This window comes from Macaca mulatta, chromosome 7, assembly GCF_049350105.2.
Source record: "Macaca mulatta isolate MMU2019108-1 chromosome 7, T2T-MMU8v2.0, whole genome shotgun sequence".
NCBI lineage: Eukaryota > Metazoa > Chordata > Mammalia > Primates > Cercopithecidae > Macaca > Macaca mulatta.
The window spans coordinates 46,350,602-46,367,348 of record NC_133412.1 but is presented as its reverse complement, the minus strand read 5'-3'; the positions used below and the strand labels follow the sequence as shown (position 1 = coordinate 46,367,348).

Sequence of the window (16,747 nt, the reverse complement as noted above, 5' to 3'; positions counted from 1 at the left end):
TATCCTTTTCCCACTTAATTTCTTTGACTCTCATGATGTGCTATGAGATAGAATTGAGCTGTTGTTTCTGCTGAGTCCATAGAGAAACTGAGGCCCAGAGAAGTTAAATACCTTGACCAAGGTCACACAGACAGAATGGGCAGCTTTTGTATGGGTAGGGTAGAACCCTAGTCTCAATTTCTGCTCCTGCTTTTCCACTCATAGTTTCTGCTCAGCTTTGGAAACCTGAGCTGTAATGTCTTCAGGTTCTGGGCGTGGCTTGTTGCCCCTTTTTGGGAAGGGAGGAGCAATCCAAGAATTAAACTGTCCCTGGAGGTGGACTCCAGTTTTCTCCTTGGGTCGCTGGCCCCTGAACTGTGGGAGATGAGTCAGTCCTGACATAGAACCCTGGAATGACTGAGAGCCGTGTGGTGTGAGAGCCTCATGCAGGCAGGCCTTCCTCAATGTGGTGTGGAGAAGACTGACCCCTGGTCACCAGTCCTTGGTGCAATAGTGAACAGGCTCTCAGGGGCCTGGGCAGCGTTTCTGGCTCCTCTGCTCATCCTTGTAGAGATGGACATCCCCTAAGCTTCACCGATTTACCAGCCAGAAAGGGGCAGGTCATGTTCAAAACAATGCTTTCTTTATTACCAGGATCTGATTTGCTGTATTCCTTTGATTTTTAAGGAAATCAACTGTAAGATGTGTCACTGAAAACAACTCTTTTGGAATAGGAAATACTACCACATGAAGTAAATACACCTGTTGTGAATATACATATAGGAGTCACCTCATAAGGCCAGGCGTGGTAGCTCACACCTTTAATCCCAGCACTTTGGGAGGGCGAGGCAGGTGGATCACCTGAGGTTAGGAGTTTGAGACCAGCCTTTCCAACATGGTGACAACCCTATCTCTACTAAAAATACAAAAATTAGCCGGGTGTGGTGGCAGGTGCCTGTAGTCCCAGCCACTCCGGAGGCTGAGGCAGGAGAATTGCTTGAACCTGGGAGGCGGAGGTTGCTGTGAGCTGAGATCGCATCATTGCACTCCAGCCTGGGTGACAGAGCGAGACTCCATCTCCAAAAAAAAAAATGGGGGGCAGCAGCAGCACCTCAGGCATCTTAGAATTGGGGGAAAGACCAGGAGGACAATTGGCCACGTTTGCCAAATTTCCGTTCTGGGTTTATAGGGGAGGTGGGGTATCCCTCAGATTGGGTTGGAGTTTTCAGGGTTTCTGTCCCAAAAGGCACTCCTTGCTCTCCATGGATGCTCATGGGACTTGCTGGTGGCCAATGTGGCAGAACAGGACACTGGCATTTCTTTTCCAAGCTCTTTACCTGTCCATCAATGGCATTGGGGCCAATTAGTAGAATGTACTTCCCACAGAACTTCTTTTCAGGCCTTCCACTGGTCTTCCAGGAGAAAGCCAAACTATTCTGATCTGTCTGGAAGTCTTGATTTTATGTTATTACAAAAGGAAAACGTCTTTGAAGTTCTGTGTATGGGCGAGGTATGGGGATTGAGTATATAAAATCCTTGTAAAACATTGTGATTCGGTCACCATTAGGGATCAGGCACTCAGGCACGCCCATGTTCACACTTTCCACTGCCCCCTGCCCAGATCACCCGTGTCTCAGTGCTTTCCCTGCCCCTGCTTGTCAGTGTGTGTTACCTTACCTCCCTGGGGCAGGAAGCTGCTTTTGGTAGGGGGTGCTGGGCTTGCCTACACAGTCCACTGTCAAGACTTCCTCCCTGCCCTTGGCTTCTGCTGAGAATGACCCAGGTCTCAACTGCAAGGTCGTAGAGAGAGAGCAACCTAGCTCCCGACATTGACTCCAAGGAGCAGTGTTTTACTCCCTTGTTAGACCTGGCCCCCTTTGGAATGGGGACTCAGCCTGGGATGGGATTTTTTTGTACCTGGTGCCTCAAAGGTGGGAAGTCAAAATGCAAATCAGTTACTTTCAAGCAGTATGACCCTTCACTTCCTGGGCCTCAGTTTCCTCTACCATCAAATAGGGATAACATTGGCTAGAACCCGTCTGGTGTAAAACTTTGACAGAGCACATGATGTCAGATACTACAGACAGAATTGGAATCCTCCATCGCTTTTTCTCTTATCCTTTTCTGAGAGGTAGTATTTCAAAGAGTAAGAGCACAGGTCTGAAGTTGGGCTGCCTGATGAATTACCAAATCCTGTACTCTCCATTTCCACATAGGTGAAATGAACTAATAATTATTTCTACCTTACAGGGGTTGTGAGATAAAGTGACTCAGTACATGAAGTGCTATGTTAACTGCCCTCATCATCATCATTATCAGATACAGAAGGAGTTAGTTTGTTAGTTCAAGTTGCTTTTGGTTTCCCTCTCGTTCCTTAGTCTCAGGGAAAGGCAGCAAACCTCTTGGCTCATGCACCAAGAAAGCCCCAGGCTAATTTCAAGTCAATCACTGTTAAGAGAAGCTATAATTGCAAAATAAAAGTGTTAACGTTAGATAAGGCTTCAAAGATCCTCCAGTCCAACCCCGTATTTTCCAGATGGAGACACTGAGGCCCACAAATTGTGGTGATAAGTCTGGGCAAACACTGTGGCTAAGCAGAGCCAAATCCAAGCTTCCTTATCACCTGGAAGTCGTGGTCTGTCCACTGTATCTCATGGCATCCTTGCCTTTTTGCTAGGGCTGTTCCCCCGCCTTCCTCCCACAAATCACTTACTGTTGGTTTCATTTTTCCACTTGCAGAAAAAGTTAGAAAACCTCAAGAGCTTAGACCTTTTCAATTGCGAGGTAACCAACCTGAACGACTACCGAGAAAATGTGTTCAAGCTCCTCCCGCAGCTCACATATCTCGACGGCTACGACCGAGACGACAAGGAGGCCCCTGACTCGGATGCTGAGGGCTACGTGGAGGGCCTGGATGACGAGGAGGAGGATGAGGATGGTGGGTGACAGGGGGTGGCCCAGGGCTACAGGGGCCCAGCTGAGGCCTTGGGGCTCCTCCTTGGCTTTGCAGAGGTGGGTGGGCTGGGTGTTGGGAGGCCCCCACCCAGCTACTGAAGGCTGGCTGGCTGGCTGGCTGGCTGGCTAGCTGGCAGCTACCTCCTTCCAAAGCTAGGGAGGGGAGTGGGGCTGTCTGCTTTATTTTCCATAGTCCCTAACCTGTCTCGTTGGTTGTCTTCCCTAAAAGAACAAAGTATGAGTCCCATGCTCATGGAAATATCCTGAGATTCTCCAACTGCGTAATAACTCCTTTAAAATCATCCAGCTGAATCCCCACTTCAATTTTTGTCCCTTTCCAAAGCCCTTCAGGGAGTGGTATTCTACTGTCATCCTATAGTGTGACCCGCACTTAGACACTCTCTCAGGGAGGGAGGGAGGGGATAGAGAGAGAAGAGGGTGTAGACCCCCCTTTCCTGTCTAGGTATTCAGTAGTGGAGAGGAGGTCCAGAGCTAGAGGGGTTGTGGGGCCCCCTGGTAGTTGCAGCCCACAGCCCCACACTTAGGGGCACTGGCTCAGGTGCTCAGGAGCCACAAGTGCTGGGAAGTTGAGGGCTGCAGGCCGCCTGTAGGGTTCCCTGGCAGTGTGGTGTGCAGTCGCGGCCTACAGGAAGGAAAGAGGGAAAAGAATGGGGTTCTTCGTCCTGTTACATCCCCTTCTCCCTTGCCACCAGCACAGTGCAGCTTTCCCATGGGTCTTCGTGGCCAGATAAAGTTGAGAATGGAGACACTTGCCTGATTGATTCAGATACAGGATTTTGGTTTTCCTTGTTCAATTGGGAGTGTGTTGCAAGATACTCAGAGACCGTGTTTGCCTTGGTGGGGATCTTGTGATATGGCAGAAAGGAGCCAAAACTGGCAGTCCCAGTACCAGGTCCCCTAGGCCCAGCTCAACCAGTGACTCAATGTGTGACCTTGAACAAGTCAGTTCTCTCTGTGCCTCCGATCTCTCACCTTTAATGTGAGGAGTTTGGATTGACCTTGCCGCTCTCCCGGGCCCTGGAACTTATTGTTCCGCTCTGACAATTTCCTGGTGGTCTCAGTGTGAGAGACCTCCAGAAGGGGTCTTTCACATTCATAACACTTGTGAGGGGGGGCTTATCTTTGGCACAACTTCAGGATGTGTTTAATTATGTCGGCATTGTTTTCATGAGAGTTAGTGTGTTCAATCTTTGGGCTTAGGTGGGTGTGGCAGGGTCGTGAGCCCCACACTGAAGACGCTACAGGGGCCTGTGCTGTGTGGGGGCGGAGCCAGCTCACCACTAGTTCTGTTTCCATTCCCCATTTCCATTGCACAGAGGAGGAGTATGATGAAGATGCTCAGGTAGTGGAAGACGAGGAGGACGAGGATGAGGAGGAGGAAGGTGAAGAAGAGGACGTGAGTGGAGAGGAGGAGGTAAGGAGGCTGGACTGGGCTGGGCAGGGCCACCGTCTGCCCCTTTGAGGCAGTCCCACTGACTGCCTCTGTGATCAGTCTTGGCAACCCTGGAGCCCTGGTTAGGAAAGTCGCTCCCCCGTGGGTAGTGAAGTGAGTCCATTTCAGAGCCTTTCACTGGACTGTTTCTGGGGAGACAAGACTTGCAGCAAGCTCTGGGGAGGCTGGATTAGAAGAGGGGAAGAGGATTTTAGAGGCAGGGACTGAACCTGCTGGGGTAAGCCTGGCCATTGTTTCTGTGTGAAGAAGTACAGAATGCATGACCCCATTTTCTGCTTTTTGCTTTCATATGCTAATTAAGATATTCATTGAGCACTTAAACTGTGCTGGGGAAAACCAAAGACTGCCTTGAACTGATAGGTAGCAGGATAACACTGCTGGATCCCAAATCAGAGAGTGACACTATGGAAATAGAGCGTCAGGAGTTGGCCATTTTCCTAAACAGATTGGCTGGTTCCCAGTTTTTTAACAAGATCTGTGAGGGGGTGAGTCCTAGATCTACCACTCACTAGCTGTGTGTCCCCGGACAATTTACCTGACCTTTCTGAGCCTATTTCTTCATCTGTAAAACAGGGATCATGATAGCTTTCTCACAGGGTTGTTAAGAGGATAAAGTGAAGTGTAAGTAAAATGCTTAAGGACAATGTCTGACAAGGGGTAAGTGTCTGACTGCTTATTGTAGGCGTTCACACCCTCCTCCAGGTTCCTGGCACTGTGTTGGGTTTTGTGTTTGTGTGTTCTGAGTCTCTCTGTAGCAGAGTCATTTTCTATAACTTGCTCAGAATTCTAAATCAACTCTTGCTAATTGCAGAAGTTAGACCTAGAGAGTTTTAAAGTGACAATAGCATGGACAAGGTACCTGTGTCCCCTCCCAACTCCCCCCGCAGTTTCCTGTCTCCCTCAATGGAGGATGCAGACACATCCGCTTGCCACACGGACTCACTCAGATAGTGTCTTCCAGTTTCAGCCAGCCGGCCCAGGCTTGAGAGACACAGGCCAATGACAATAGAAAAGCGGAGGCCAGGCGCGGTGGCTTATGCCTATAATCCTAACACTTTGGGAGGCCGAGGTGAGCAGATCGCTTGAGGTCAGGAGTTCGAGGCCAGTCTAGGCAACATGGCGAGACTCCTTCTCTACTAAAAATATAAAAATTAGCCAGGCATGTTGACGGACACCTGCAATTCCAGCTACGCAGGAGGCTGGGGCACGAGAATCACTTGAACCTGGGAGGCAGAGGTTGCAGTGAGCCAAGATGGCACCACTGCACTCCAGCCTGGGCAATAGAACGAGACTCAGTCCAAAAAAAAAAGCTGGCGAGATGAGCTTGGTTTCTGTTTAGTTGTGCTGCTGGCTTTGTCTTCTCCCTAGGTCTAGACTCTTAGGCTCATCTCTAAAGAATATTGTATTTTAAAAATAAAGTCTTAGTAAAACAGGTTTCCCTAGAACAGGGCAGTAAGTTGTATTGGCTAATAGCTGTTTCGTCTTCCCCTTCCTGTCACAGAAGTGCTGCATGTGGGGTTTGGCGGCGGTGCAGGGCGGGGAGGATTGTGGGGTTTTTTTTTGTTGTTTTTTTTTTTGAATAATCTCACTGACCATCTGCATATTTCCAACTTTCAGTAAAGGAGAGCTTATACATGCAGAAAAACCCAGAACCTTAGCAAACAGACTTATGAGGGAACTCTTTGGTGACATTTTAAAAGAATATTTCCCTTGACAAAAAAGAAGTCTGTCACCAAGTTCTTTTAAACTTCAGGAACTGGGTTTAACAAGCAGAGGTTCAGCTTGCATATACTTTCAGGAGCAGAGGAAAGCCACGGTCCTGTGTTGAGAAGGAAAGTCGTATACCTTGCTGAACCTCAAGCTGGTTGGCAATGATGTCCTCAGGGGGGTCTTGAATTTATCTTCCCCATCCCTTCCAGGTGGTCCAAGTTTGCAAGCTAGGGAAGGGACTGGATCGGGTGACATTGGACTTGCCCACAGAATCTGGATTTGCTGAAACTGGGGTCTTCCCTTGAAGCCAAAACTAGATTGAGGACAGATGCAAGAAAGGATGGCCTACTTTGCACGGCAGGGAGTCTGCTCGGGAACTTGCTCTCCTCAGAGAACGCGCAGACGGGAAAGCTGCCTGCCTTACAGGGACTTCAGATGGGAGTTCTTAACCTGGGTGCTGGAATCCATCACCCCCTGAAACTGCTTGCAAATATTATAAATGATGCGGACATTTTCTGGAGAAGGAGTTCAAAGCTTTCTGCAGATTCCCCAATGGGTCCTTGATCCAAAATAAATTAAGAACCTTTGCTTTACATTCCTCCCGAGATGGCAAGTCTTGGTGGGGGCTCTGAGAGGCTGGGGGTGACCCCGGCCTTTTTGTGCTCTGTGTGGCTTCCTCAGCGTGTCTCAAGGCGGGGCGTTTCTAATGTTCTGGTGTCCGTCTTTTCTCCTAGGAGGATGAAGAAGGTTATAATGATGGAGAGGTAGATGACGAGGAAGATGAAGAAGAGCTTGGTGGTATGGCAGCCTTTTTACTCTCAACTGGTAGCAGCCTGGCCCTTTTACTTTGGCCTTAGATCGCTGAGGCTCTGAGTCCCCTGGCAGTGGGCAGGACACTCCTGTCAGAGGCCTCAGGTTCCCCCTCCAGCTGTGCAGATGTCTTGCCTTGGTTTCCAAGGATGGCACAGCTTGGTAGTCGTGGGCCCCGTGGCTTCTCATTGGGTGGGTTGAGTTAAAGAGGTGTGGGATTCATAACTAATCTAAATGCCACTTTCTTGCTCTTCCAGAAGAAGAAAGGGGTCAGAAGCGAAAACGAGAACCTGAAGATGAGGGAGAAGATGATGACTAAGTGGAATAACCTATTTTGAAAAATTCCTATTGTGATTTGACTGTTTTTACCCATATCCCCTCCCCCTCCTCCAATCCTGCCCCCTGAAACTTATTTTTTTCTGATTGTAACGTTGCTGTGGGAACGAGAGGGGAAAAGTGTACTGGGGGTTGCGGGGGGAGGGAGGGCGGGTGGGGGTGGAATAAAATACTATTTTTACTGCCACTCTTTATTTTTTCCCCCTACTTTTTCTTTGTGTCCGGTTTTTGTCCCTGTAAATGCGATAGCTAAGTACACACTAAGTGAGCATTTGTTCCTGACTCTCAAAGAGGATGGTTTGGAGTTCTCTTACGTTTCCTGGTATTTCCCAAGTCTCTTGGGTTGGGTGGAAGGCTGTGGCTGGTCTCAGTTTGGTTTCTCAATGCCCAGGAGGGGCTGAGCACCAGCCATGTTTTTTTGCTTTGGTTCATGTGATACCTGCTTTTCTCGGGCCTGCTAGAGGCATCCAACGCCCTGGTTTGTAAATAGCAACCTAAAGGCGTATTTTGGCACTGGTCTGGGGACATTCCCCATCTCTCATCCCTTTTCCCCCTTCACAGATGGTGGTGGGCTTTGCTCTACAAAGAGGACTCTGATGTTACTCTTGAGAGCTTATGAGCCAGAGAGCTGAAAACGGCAGGCTTGTAAGTTACAAGGAAAATGGATTTGGTAATTAAAATTAAAAGAGAAGAAACACACCCTCAAACTTCAACTTCTTTAAAAGAAAAAAAAAAAATACTGTCCTATCTTGTTCTGTAAAATATTAGAACGCTTTGTTTTACAAAAATGATGAGAGAATTCTTCCACATGTACTTCTGTGCTTAGAACATTTTTACAGTCCTAAGCGCTGGAGACGTTGCTGCATGTCGGCTGGGTTTTTTTTTTCATACACCCGAGCACGGAAAAACTAACGCAAAATTGTATTTTCTTACCTAGTGGAAATCTGAAATGACTGCAAATTCCTAGTGAATGTACAGGTTTGCTTTCGTGTCCCTCTTCTGGTTGCTTTAGAAGTGACGTGTAATTTCTGAACCCATGTTTCATCTGTATAAAAGAACATCTGCACCAGTTTTTCTCCTGCCCCTCAGAAGAGCCAAACTTTGAGTTTTATGTCTGTTTGTCATTGATAAATTTCAATAAATCTTTTTATACAATTTTTTTGGGGATGGCTTCTTTGAGTCCAACAGGCCATTGATCTTGTCAAGATGCATTCCAGATGAACTGCTAGGTGAGGGGGAAGCTTCATTTTTGTTACCTGACAGAATAGCTTTTCTTATGAGATATATATATATATATAATGTGATACTAAGTTTGGATATTTTTGGTCTTAAAGCAAGACTCAGTGGTGTATCTTCATTAAAAGCTTCCTTTAAAAAAGTTACAGAGTTACTAAAAAAACAAGTACCCAAACAATCAAGTTGGGCTAACCTTGGAACCTTGTTTTGAATATCTTTCATTGTTTTGTTTGTCGTATTGTAAAAAGAATGTATGGTTGAAAACTCAGGAATGTTTATAAAACAAATTATTTCACAAACCCAGAGGTTTACATATGGTGTTTTATTTTGTTACTTTACTTAACAGTATTAGAATCATTTCCTTGTACCTTTAATTTTCGAAAGCATGTATCTTAAATGGCTACATAGTAGTCCATCAACTATATTCTGATTTACTTAATTCTAACCAAATGGTTAGATGTTTTTGTTATGTCCAACTTACCCCTAGAGTGGATATTGTTATATTACTACTTATTCATACTTTTTGTGGATTTCTTAGTACAAACTCTTAGAAGTAGTACAGTCATTGGACCAAAAGCTGAAAACATTTATGAGGCTCATGTACAAGGTTCCATGTTTTCCAGAAGAGTTAAGCCAATTTACTGTGGTTTTTTATACATGTTCACATATACTCATTCTTATGTATTCATTCTTTACAGCCTTGAACCCACAACAAGCCCTAATTCCTTACAGTGTCTTATAGTTATTGTGTGATTCCAGCAGTGTAAAGTGTTTCCAGAAGAGTCTGTGACCCACCTCACCCTCTGGGTGGTACCCTGGCACCTACTGCCCTTTGGAGCAAGCTGCCTGTGGTTCCAAGCATGGGATGGATGGGATGGAGAAGTGACCTCCTCCGGGCCAAGTGCTGTGCTAATAAGCAGCTGGGCTGTGAAAATGAACTAGGCAAGCATGTTCTTGTGCCTCTCAGAGTGAAAGAACATGGAAGTGGGGTGAAATTGAGAGATACTCTGGTCTGGCCTCAGGTTTTCTGGCCCTGACTTCCCTCCATGGGGCCTTTAAGGATCAGGTGACTAACAGATACAGCAATAAATACCATAGGCCAGGCACGGTGGCTTATGCCTATAATCCCAGCACCTTGGGAGGCCAAGGCGGATGCATTGCTTGAGCCTAGGAGATCGCTTGAGACCCACGTGGGCAACAGAAGGAGATCCCGTCTCTACAAAAAATACAGAAATTAGCCAGGCGTGGTGGTGCATGCCTGTAGTCCACTTGAGCAAGGGAAGTTGAGGCTGCAGTGGGTCATGATCACCCCACTACACTCCAGCCTGGACGACAGGCTGAGGACCTGTCTCACAAAGAAAGAACTAAAAAATGTAAGGAAAAAGGGAAGGTGGTGAACAGGTTGATGTTAATGGGCCTCGGGGAGGAGAACCCTTTCTGTATTGATCATGCCAAGCATTCGTGTTAACCCTTGAGGAAGATCGTATTATGCCCATTTAACAGATAAGGAAAACAGGTCAAGTCACTTGGAAAAAGTGGAATCAGCATGCAACCCAGGCCCATCTGGGGCTATTTGCATTTCGTGGAACTTACGAGTGGCACAGAAAGCTCAGACAAAGAGGAGAGAGGGGCAGGGCTGGCTTTTCCTGAGCTCTTGCTATGTTCTAGGCCCTTTGCTTCAAATGCAGCATCTCATTAATCTTACCGAATCATCACAGCCACCTTAGGTAGATGCTGTTACCCTTGCTACACAGTGGCTTAGAGGGTAATGCCCAAGGCCATACAGCCAGGAAGAAGAGCACCATCAGGAACTAACCAGGTGTGCGATTCTAGAGCCGGCCCTCTTGCCTGTACCATAAGTGCCTCCCACGTCCTGACTCCTGCTCCCCAGATCAGACCACTTGTGTGAGTGAGGTGTGTTGGAGTAGTTCCTCACCCTGACCATCACGGCTTCAGCGAGGGAAGTTTCACCACTCAGTGTGCTAGTAAATGCCATAGGACAGACCCCTGAGATAGAAGGACTTAGGTTTCTAAGTCCCCGTGCAACCCTCTTATTTGACCAAAGAGGAAATCGAAGCCCAGAGAAGGCAAGTGACGTGCCCAAGGTTTCACTGCAGGGGAGTGACAGCCAAGCCTGGAAACCAGGACTCCCATCCGTGGGCTTCTGCACCGTCTCACACACAGCTGTACTGTTTGGGTTGGGGGAGGCCAGCTGCAGTGAGAAGACACACCATGCAGTGTGTCTTCCAGGAAGGAAACAGCTGAGCCTTGAGTGAACAGGATATAGTGAGTGCCATGGCCAGGTATGTGTTTTAGGTGGCTTTGGAATGCATCATAGGTTCTTGCTATTCACAGTGGAAAATTTGGCTCCCTGACATTGTCCTATCTGACACTGATCACCACTGAAGGGCTGCGTGTTTCCTGGTGCAGACCGGTGCCTGGAGAGGACAGTAATGACGATGCTTCTTGATTATGAGCTACTGTGTGTAATGTGCTTTCCATCCATTGCCTCCTCTAATCTTTGCGGATTTCACAGAGGAAACCGAGGCTCAGAAGTGAGACAACTAGCCCAGCTAGTAAGTGAAGGGCCTCAAAACGACATCCTTCTGACTCCAGAGACCTTGTTCTTAGCCACTGTGTTCAAAGTACCAGGCAGATGAGGGAAGGGGGGTTGAGCAATTCAGTTTGTCTCATTTGCTGACTTGCAAAGGCTGTTTTTATCCTGGTTTAGAAACTCATTGTTCATGGTTGGAAGAATTCCCACAGTGGGTCTCTAATAAGCAGCTTTGGACAACAGCAGCTCTAAGTCCCTGGTCCAGCCCTTGGACAGGCCCCTGGGACAGGCCGGCCCAAGGGTGAACAGGCCAAGGAGGGGGCTGGAGATGGTTGCACCGATGAGGGTAGGTCAAAGGCTAGGTCATCCGACTGAGACCCTCAAGTCTGGCGGTGGTCGCACTAGCAGAGGAGAGATTGCCAGAAGCTCCGGAGTCACTGAGGCATCTGGAGGCTGCTGGCTAACTGCAAACTGGGGAGCTGATGCAGGGAACGTCCGTGGGGCTGCCTGCCAACCATCCGTTTTTCTTGGCCTAGCAACAACTCCAATGGACCATTGGAAAGACTCACATGGATATGGACCATTCTCCACTCCTGAAGTTTAGATGGGATGGCCCCCATCCCTCTGGGTCTTAGGTAAGCAAGTTATTTTGTCCTGGCCAATCAGCCTAGTCCAAATCCTAACCACAGTGACGGGTACAAGGAAGGACCTGAAACCCAAATTGGTCAAATGAGGCTTGCTGCCTGAAATCTAGAAAACAAGAATCTTCCCATGGGAGGTGCTGGGCTAGAGGATGGAGGCCTGGAGTTGAGGAGGCACAGCACTTGGATAGAGCCAGGACAGAGAACCAGCGAACCTCCAGGTGATCCCATCCCATCCTGGGAGTCCTGATGAGTGCAATGAAGTGAGGACTCCAACAGATACTTACAACTTACTGTTTGCCAGGCACTATACGTTATTATTCTTGTGTTTCATCATAACCCTATCTGGTAATCATTATTATCCACATTTCAGAGATTGAACCCATCTAAGCGCTCAATATTGGCTGCTTAGTGCCAGACACAACAATAAATGCTTTATAAAAATCAACCTAGTGTTTCCCAAATTTCCCTGATAATCCCTGGGGCCTGTCAGACTGCCAGGCCTCATCCCTGGGAATTCTAGTTCAGTAGCCCTGGACTAGGGCCCAGGAATTTGTGATTTTAACAATACCCAGAGGATTCTCATCATGAGGGAAGTTTGGGAAATGCTGCATTAAACTCAATAGCCACAGCTAATATGGCCATACTCATTTAAACAAAAAAGTGAGGCTCAAAGAGGTTAACTGACCTGCCCAATATCACACAAGTGGCAAGCAGAATTCAAATCTGGGTCAACATGTCTTTTACACCTCTTGTAGAAAGGGGATGATAATAGCCAACTGTGTATCTCACAGGCTGTGAGATGATGGAAAGATGGTGTGTCAGTCAGTTCTTACCTCACTCTAAAGAAATGCCTGTCTGGGTATGGTGGCTCATGCCTGTAATCCCAATACTTTGGGAGGCTGAGGCAGGCAGATCTCTTGAGCCTAGGAGTTAGAGACCAGCCTAGGCAACATGGTGAGACCCTGTCTCTACAAAAAATACAAAAATTAGCTAGGTGTGGTGATGTGCACCTGCAGTCCTGGCTACTTGGGAGGCTGAGGTGGGAGGATCGCTTGAGCCTAGGAGGTCACGACTGCAGTGAGCTGTGATTGCACCACTGCACTCCAGCCTCAGCAACAGTGCAAGCAAGACTCCATCTCAAAAAAAGAAAAGAGTTTTAATTGGCTCATGGTTCTGCAGGCTGTACATTAAGTGTAGTCCCGATATCTGCTCGGCATCTGGTGAGTCCTCAGGGAACTTTTTTTTTTTTTCTGAGACGGAGTCTCGCTCTGTTGCCCAGGCTAGAGTGCAGTGGCCGGATCTCAGCTCATCGCAAGCTCCGCCTCCCGGGTTTAGGCCATTCTCCTGCCTCAGCCTCCTGAGTAGCTGGGACTACAGGCGCCCACCGCCACGCCTGGCTAATTTTTTGTATTTTTTTGGTAAAGACAGGGTTTCACCATGTTAGCCAGGATGGCCTCAATCTCCTGACCTCGTGATCCGCCCGTCTCGGCCTCCCAAAGTGCTGGGATTACAGGCTTGAGCCACAACGCCCGGCCTCCTCAGGGAACTTTTACTCATGGTGGAGGTGAAACAGGAACAGGTCCGTCACATTGTAAGGGAGCAAGAGAGAGAAGGGGGGATGCCTTGCTCTTCTAAACAACCAAATCTCTGAGCGAACTCAGAGCAAGAACTCACTCACTACCATGGGGATGGCACCAAGCCACTCGTGAGGGATCTGCCCCACCCAAACACCTTCCATCAGGCTCCACCTCTAACAATGGGGATCACGTTTCAACATGAGATTTGGAGGGTACACATATCCAAACCATACCAGATGGGAAAGAGCAGTGGAAAGTGAAAATTTCTATTTTTTTAAAAAGTATGGTAAAGAAGCCCAGGCAACCCAAATATTTTTTGTAACAAGGAGAAAACAAAATTTTCAATGGCCCTTGGTAATTAAGACAAGCTTCTTAGAAGTTTTCCTCCCTTCCCCTTAAAAATTTACATTAGCAAAATCCACTCTGTTGTTTTTTGTTTGTTTGTTTATAAATGTAAGGGATACAAGTGCAGTTTTGTTACATGGATATATTACATAGTGGTAAAGTCTGGGCCTTTAAGTGTAACCATCACCTGAATAATATACATTGTATCCATTAAATAATTTATTTGTATCAACCACCACAGTCATGATACATTCCATGGACTATCTTGGTTATAAAAAGCAATGGATTTGCCCTCTGGGAGTATCCTAAATCTTGCTGATGGCCTTCTGCAGGTGTTACACATTTTGGTGAGGCGCTCAGGAGTCAGGAGACCTGGATTCTCATCCTAACTCTGAAACTAACTAGCTGGGTAGTCGCCAAGTCACCTCTGTGTCCTACAAAAACAGTGATGCGAACTAAATGACTTTGACAGTCTTAGTCGATAGTTTGTTGTATTATTTCCCTCATTGCCCTGGGGCCTGTATTTACATCTATTTTGAACACAAAATAAAGCATTCCCCTGCCAAAACTCTGCAGTGGCAGTAGGAAGGGTCAACGTGGGAGAAATAGTAGCCTCTCTAGTGAGGCAGGAGTGTTTTGATGGAGAATTTGCAAAACGGCTTTCTGAGGTCTCAAAGTGTAGACCGATAACCTGATCTATACACACCTACAATTGCCTGGGTAATCCAACTGGCTCAATAAGGAAGTGTAGATAAAACTAATCTGTCTTGAGTGCCCCTTATGTGCCCAGAACTTGACACACATGATCTCATGTAATTCTCACAGCAGAATTCTACTTGAAGTAGCTATTATGATTTCCACTTTCCAGATGAAGAAACTGATGTTCAGAGACATTATGTTAAGTTGCTCAAAGTCACACAGCCAGGAAGGCACCAGCTGGTATTAGAACCCGTAGCTTCCTGGTCTAAAGTATGAAGCTGTTTCCTCAATTTTTAGGTCTTATGCAGCCTACAACGAACTGCAGCAAGATTCATCTCACCCAAATCTTGGCTTGATTAATTTCACACCTTTTCTCAAGAATCCAGCTCTCAGGCCCAGCACGGTCCTCCCACTCATCTCTGCAGTTCTTCAGACTTCCAAGCCTGTGACAAAACCAGTCTCTCCATAGTCTCTGGGAACAGATGTCTTGCAACAAAAATGTCTTGAACCTCAGGAACAAGGATAATGGATCTCTGCTTCTGGAGAGAGGGACACTAGATGTTGTGAAAGATCAACAGCAGCTCCTTTCAATGCCTGAAAAATAGGAAGAGGCAACACAGTTGGTGGTACCATCCTAGGCTAGAGCTAGGAAGCCTGTGTCACCTTGGACTAACTACCTCTCTCTACTCTCCACCTCCCAGAGTGTCAGGAGATACAGGACATCCATGCATGCTGATAGGAATGATCCAGTAGAGAGGGATGCATCGACGATAGAGGAGAGAGGGGGAGAATCTTTTTTTTTTTTTTTTTTTTGAGACGGAGTCTCACTCTGTCACCGAGGCTAGAGTGCAGTGGCCCAGTCTCAGCTCACTGCAACCTCCACCTCCTGGGTTCAAGCGATTCTCCTGCCTCAGCCTCCTGAGTAGCTGGGATTACAGGCACATGCCACCACGCCTGGCTGATTTTTGTATTTTTAGTAGAGATGGGGTTTCACCGTATTGGTCAGGCTGGTCTCAAACTCCTGACCTCATGATCCGCCCACCTCGGCCTCCAAAGTGCTGGGATTACAGGCATGAGCCCCTGTGCCCGGCCGAGAGGGGGAGAATCTTGGAGAAATTCAGAGGCATGGGTTCTAGCACATAAATAGAAGTTTGACCTTTGGAAAAGGACAGGACGCTTCATCCTTCATAACAGGAGAGTAGGAGAAAGACTGTAGGTACAGGTAGGTGGGCAGATTCGGTGGAGGGAAGATGGGAGAGTTCATGTTGGCTTTTAAAGGAAATGTGAAGCAAGGTCATCAGTGGGAGATGGGGGCACAGAAGGGCAGAATGGGAGTGGGAAGTTTGAGAGAGAGGAGGCATGAGAGTTGTTTTGGGGGCGGGAAACTACTACACCAGGGAGGCATGGGAGAGCTAAATGCCCACTTATTTGAGACCAGTGAGCATGATGTTAAGAGGAGGCCCATCATCATGGCTCAGCAGCTTGAGTGCAGGCACCAAGGAGGCAGACAATTGCGTTAACTAGCCAGATGATTCTAATGAGTAAAGCGCAGGCCGTGGAGGATAGGGCATTTAGAAGACTGTAAGGATGGACCATGAGTTCTAAGCTGGCTAGGGAAGGAAGTGAGTCCGCATTGATAGTGAGAAGGTGGGGAAGGTCAACAGATGGACATGTGCTAGGGCTGAAGGGTTGCTGGGGTGGGAACATCAAGAAGGTCAAGGTGAGAAGATGGTGAGAAGGTCAAGGATGTGACCATGGGAGCAGGTATCTCATAGGATAGAGGAGCTGACCTTCACTGGACATGAGGAGGTTGCAGAACTGAGAAGCTGAGGTATTGGACAGTTCATTCTTGAGATTGTTGACATTGCTGAGAATGATAATAGGAATAATACTAGAAAAAAAAATGAATCAAAGCTAGTCCTCATTCATGCAGAGGCCAGTTGCAGCAACGAAGAGGCACTCATGCCTCTTTGAAGGAGGAGGGAGGAGCCATGGAAGCAGTAATGTGGAACGAAGAACAATGCCCCAGTTCCAGGCTCTGGGGCCCAGGAAGGAGGGGCAGCCGTCCCTCTGGCTTCCTCATGAGAAGTCTGCAGGGGGAGTGGAGTTATCAGGCAGGGAGCAAAAGAGGAGGTTCAGCAACTGCTTATCAATGGACCACACATGGTCCCAGCAGGTTGAGGACGTGAAAAAAGTAGAAAATAGCCCTTGTTTTTCCCGCTATAATGTTCATGTATTTTCTTAATTAATTTTTAGAGACAGGGTCTTGCTCTTTTGCCCAGGCCGTAGAGCAGTGAAGTGATCTTAGCTCACTGCAGCCTCTATCTTCTGGGCAAATATGATTCTCTCACCTCAGCTTCTCGAGTAACTGCCTGGCTGATTTTTTAAAATTTATTTATTTTTTGTAGAAACAGGGTCTTACTAGGTT

General features: G+C 47.4%; 1 protein-coding gene across 1 annotated transcript in view; it reads left to right on the top strand.

The window, feature by feature from the left end:
- ANP32A (acidic nuclear phosphoprotein 32 family member A) overlaps positions 1 to 7,405 on the top strand; it is a 39,797-nt gene extending 32,392 nt beyond the window's left edge. Inside the window, exons 4-7 of the mRNA NM_001260818.1 lie at positions 2,719 to 2,917; positions 4,272 to 4,369; positions 6,853 to 6,916; positions 7,186 to 7,405. Coding sequence (NP_001247747.1) covers positions 2,719 to 2,917; positions 4,272 to 4,369; positions 6,853 to 6,916; positions 7,186 to 7,247 — 423 coding nt within the window. The 3' untranslated portion in view covers positions 7,248 to 7,405. The remainder of the gene's footprint in view (positions 1 to 2,718; positions 2,918 to 4,271; positions 4,370 to 6,852; positions 6,917 to 7,185) is intronic.
- The last annotated feature ends 9,342 nt before the right edge of the window (positions 7,406 to 16,747 follow it).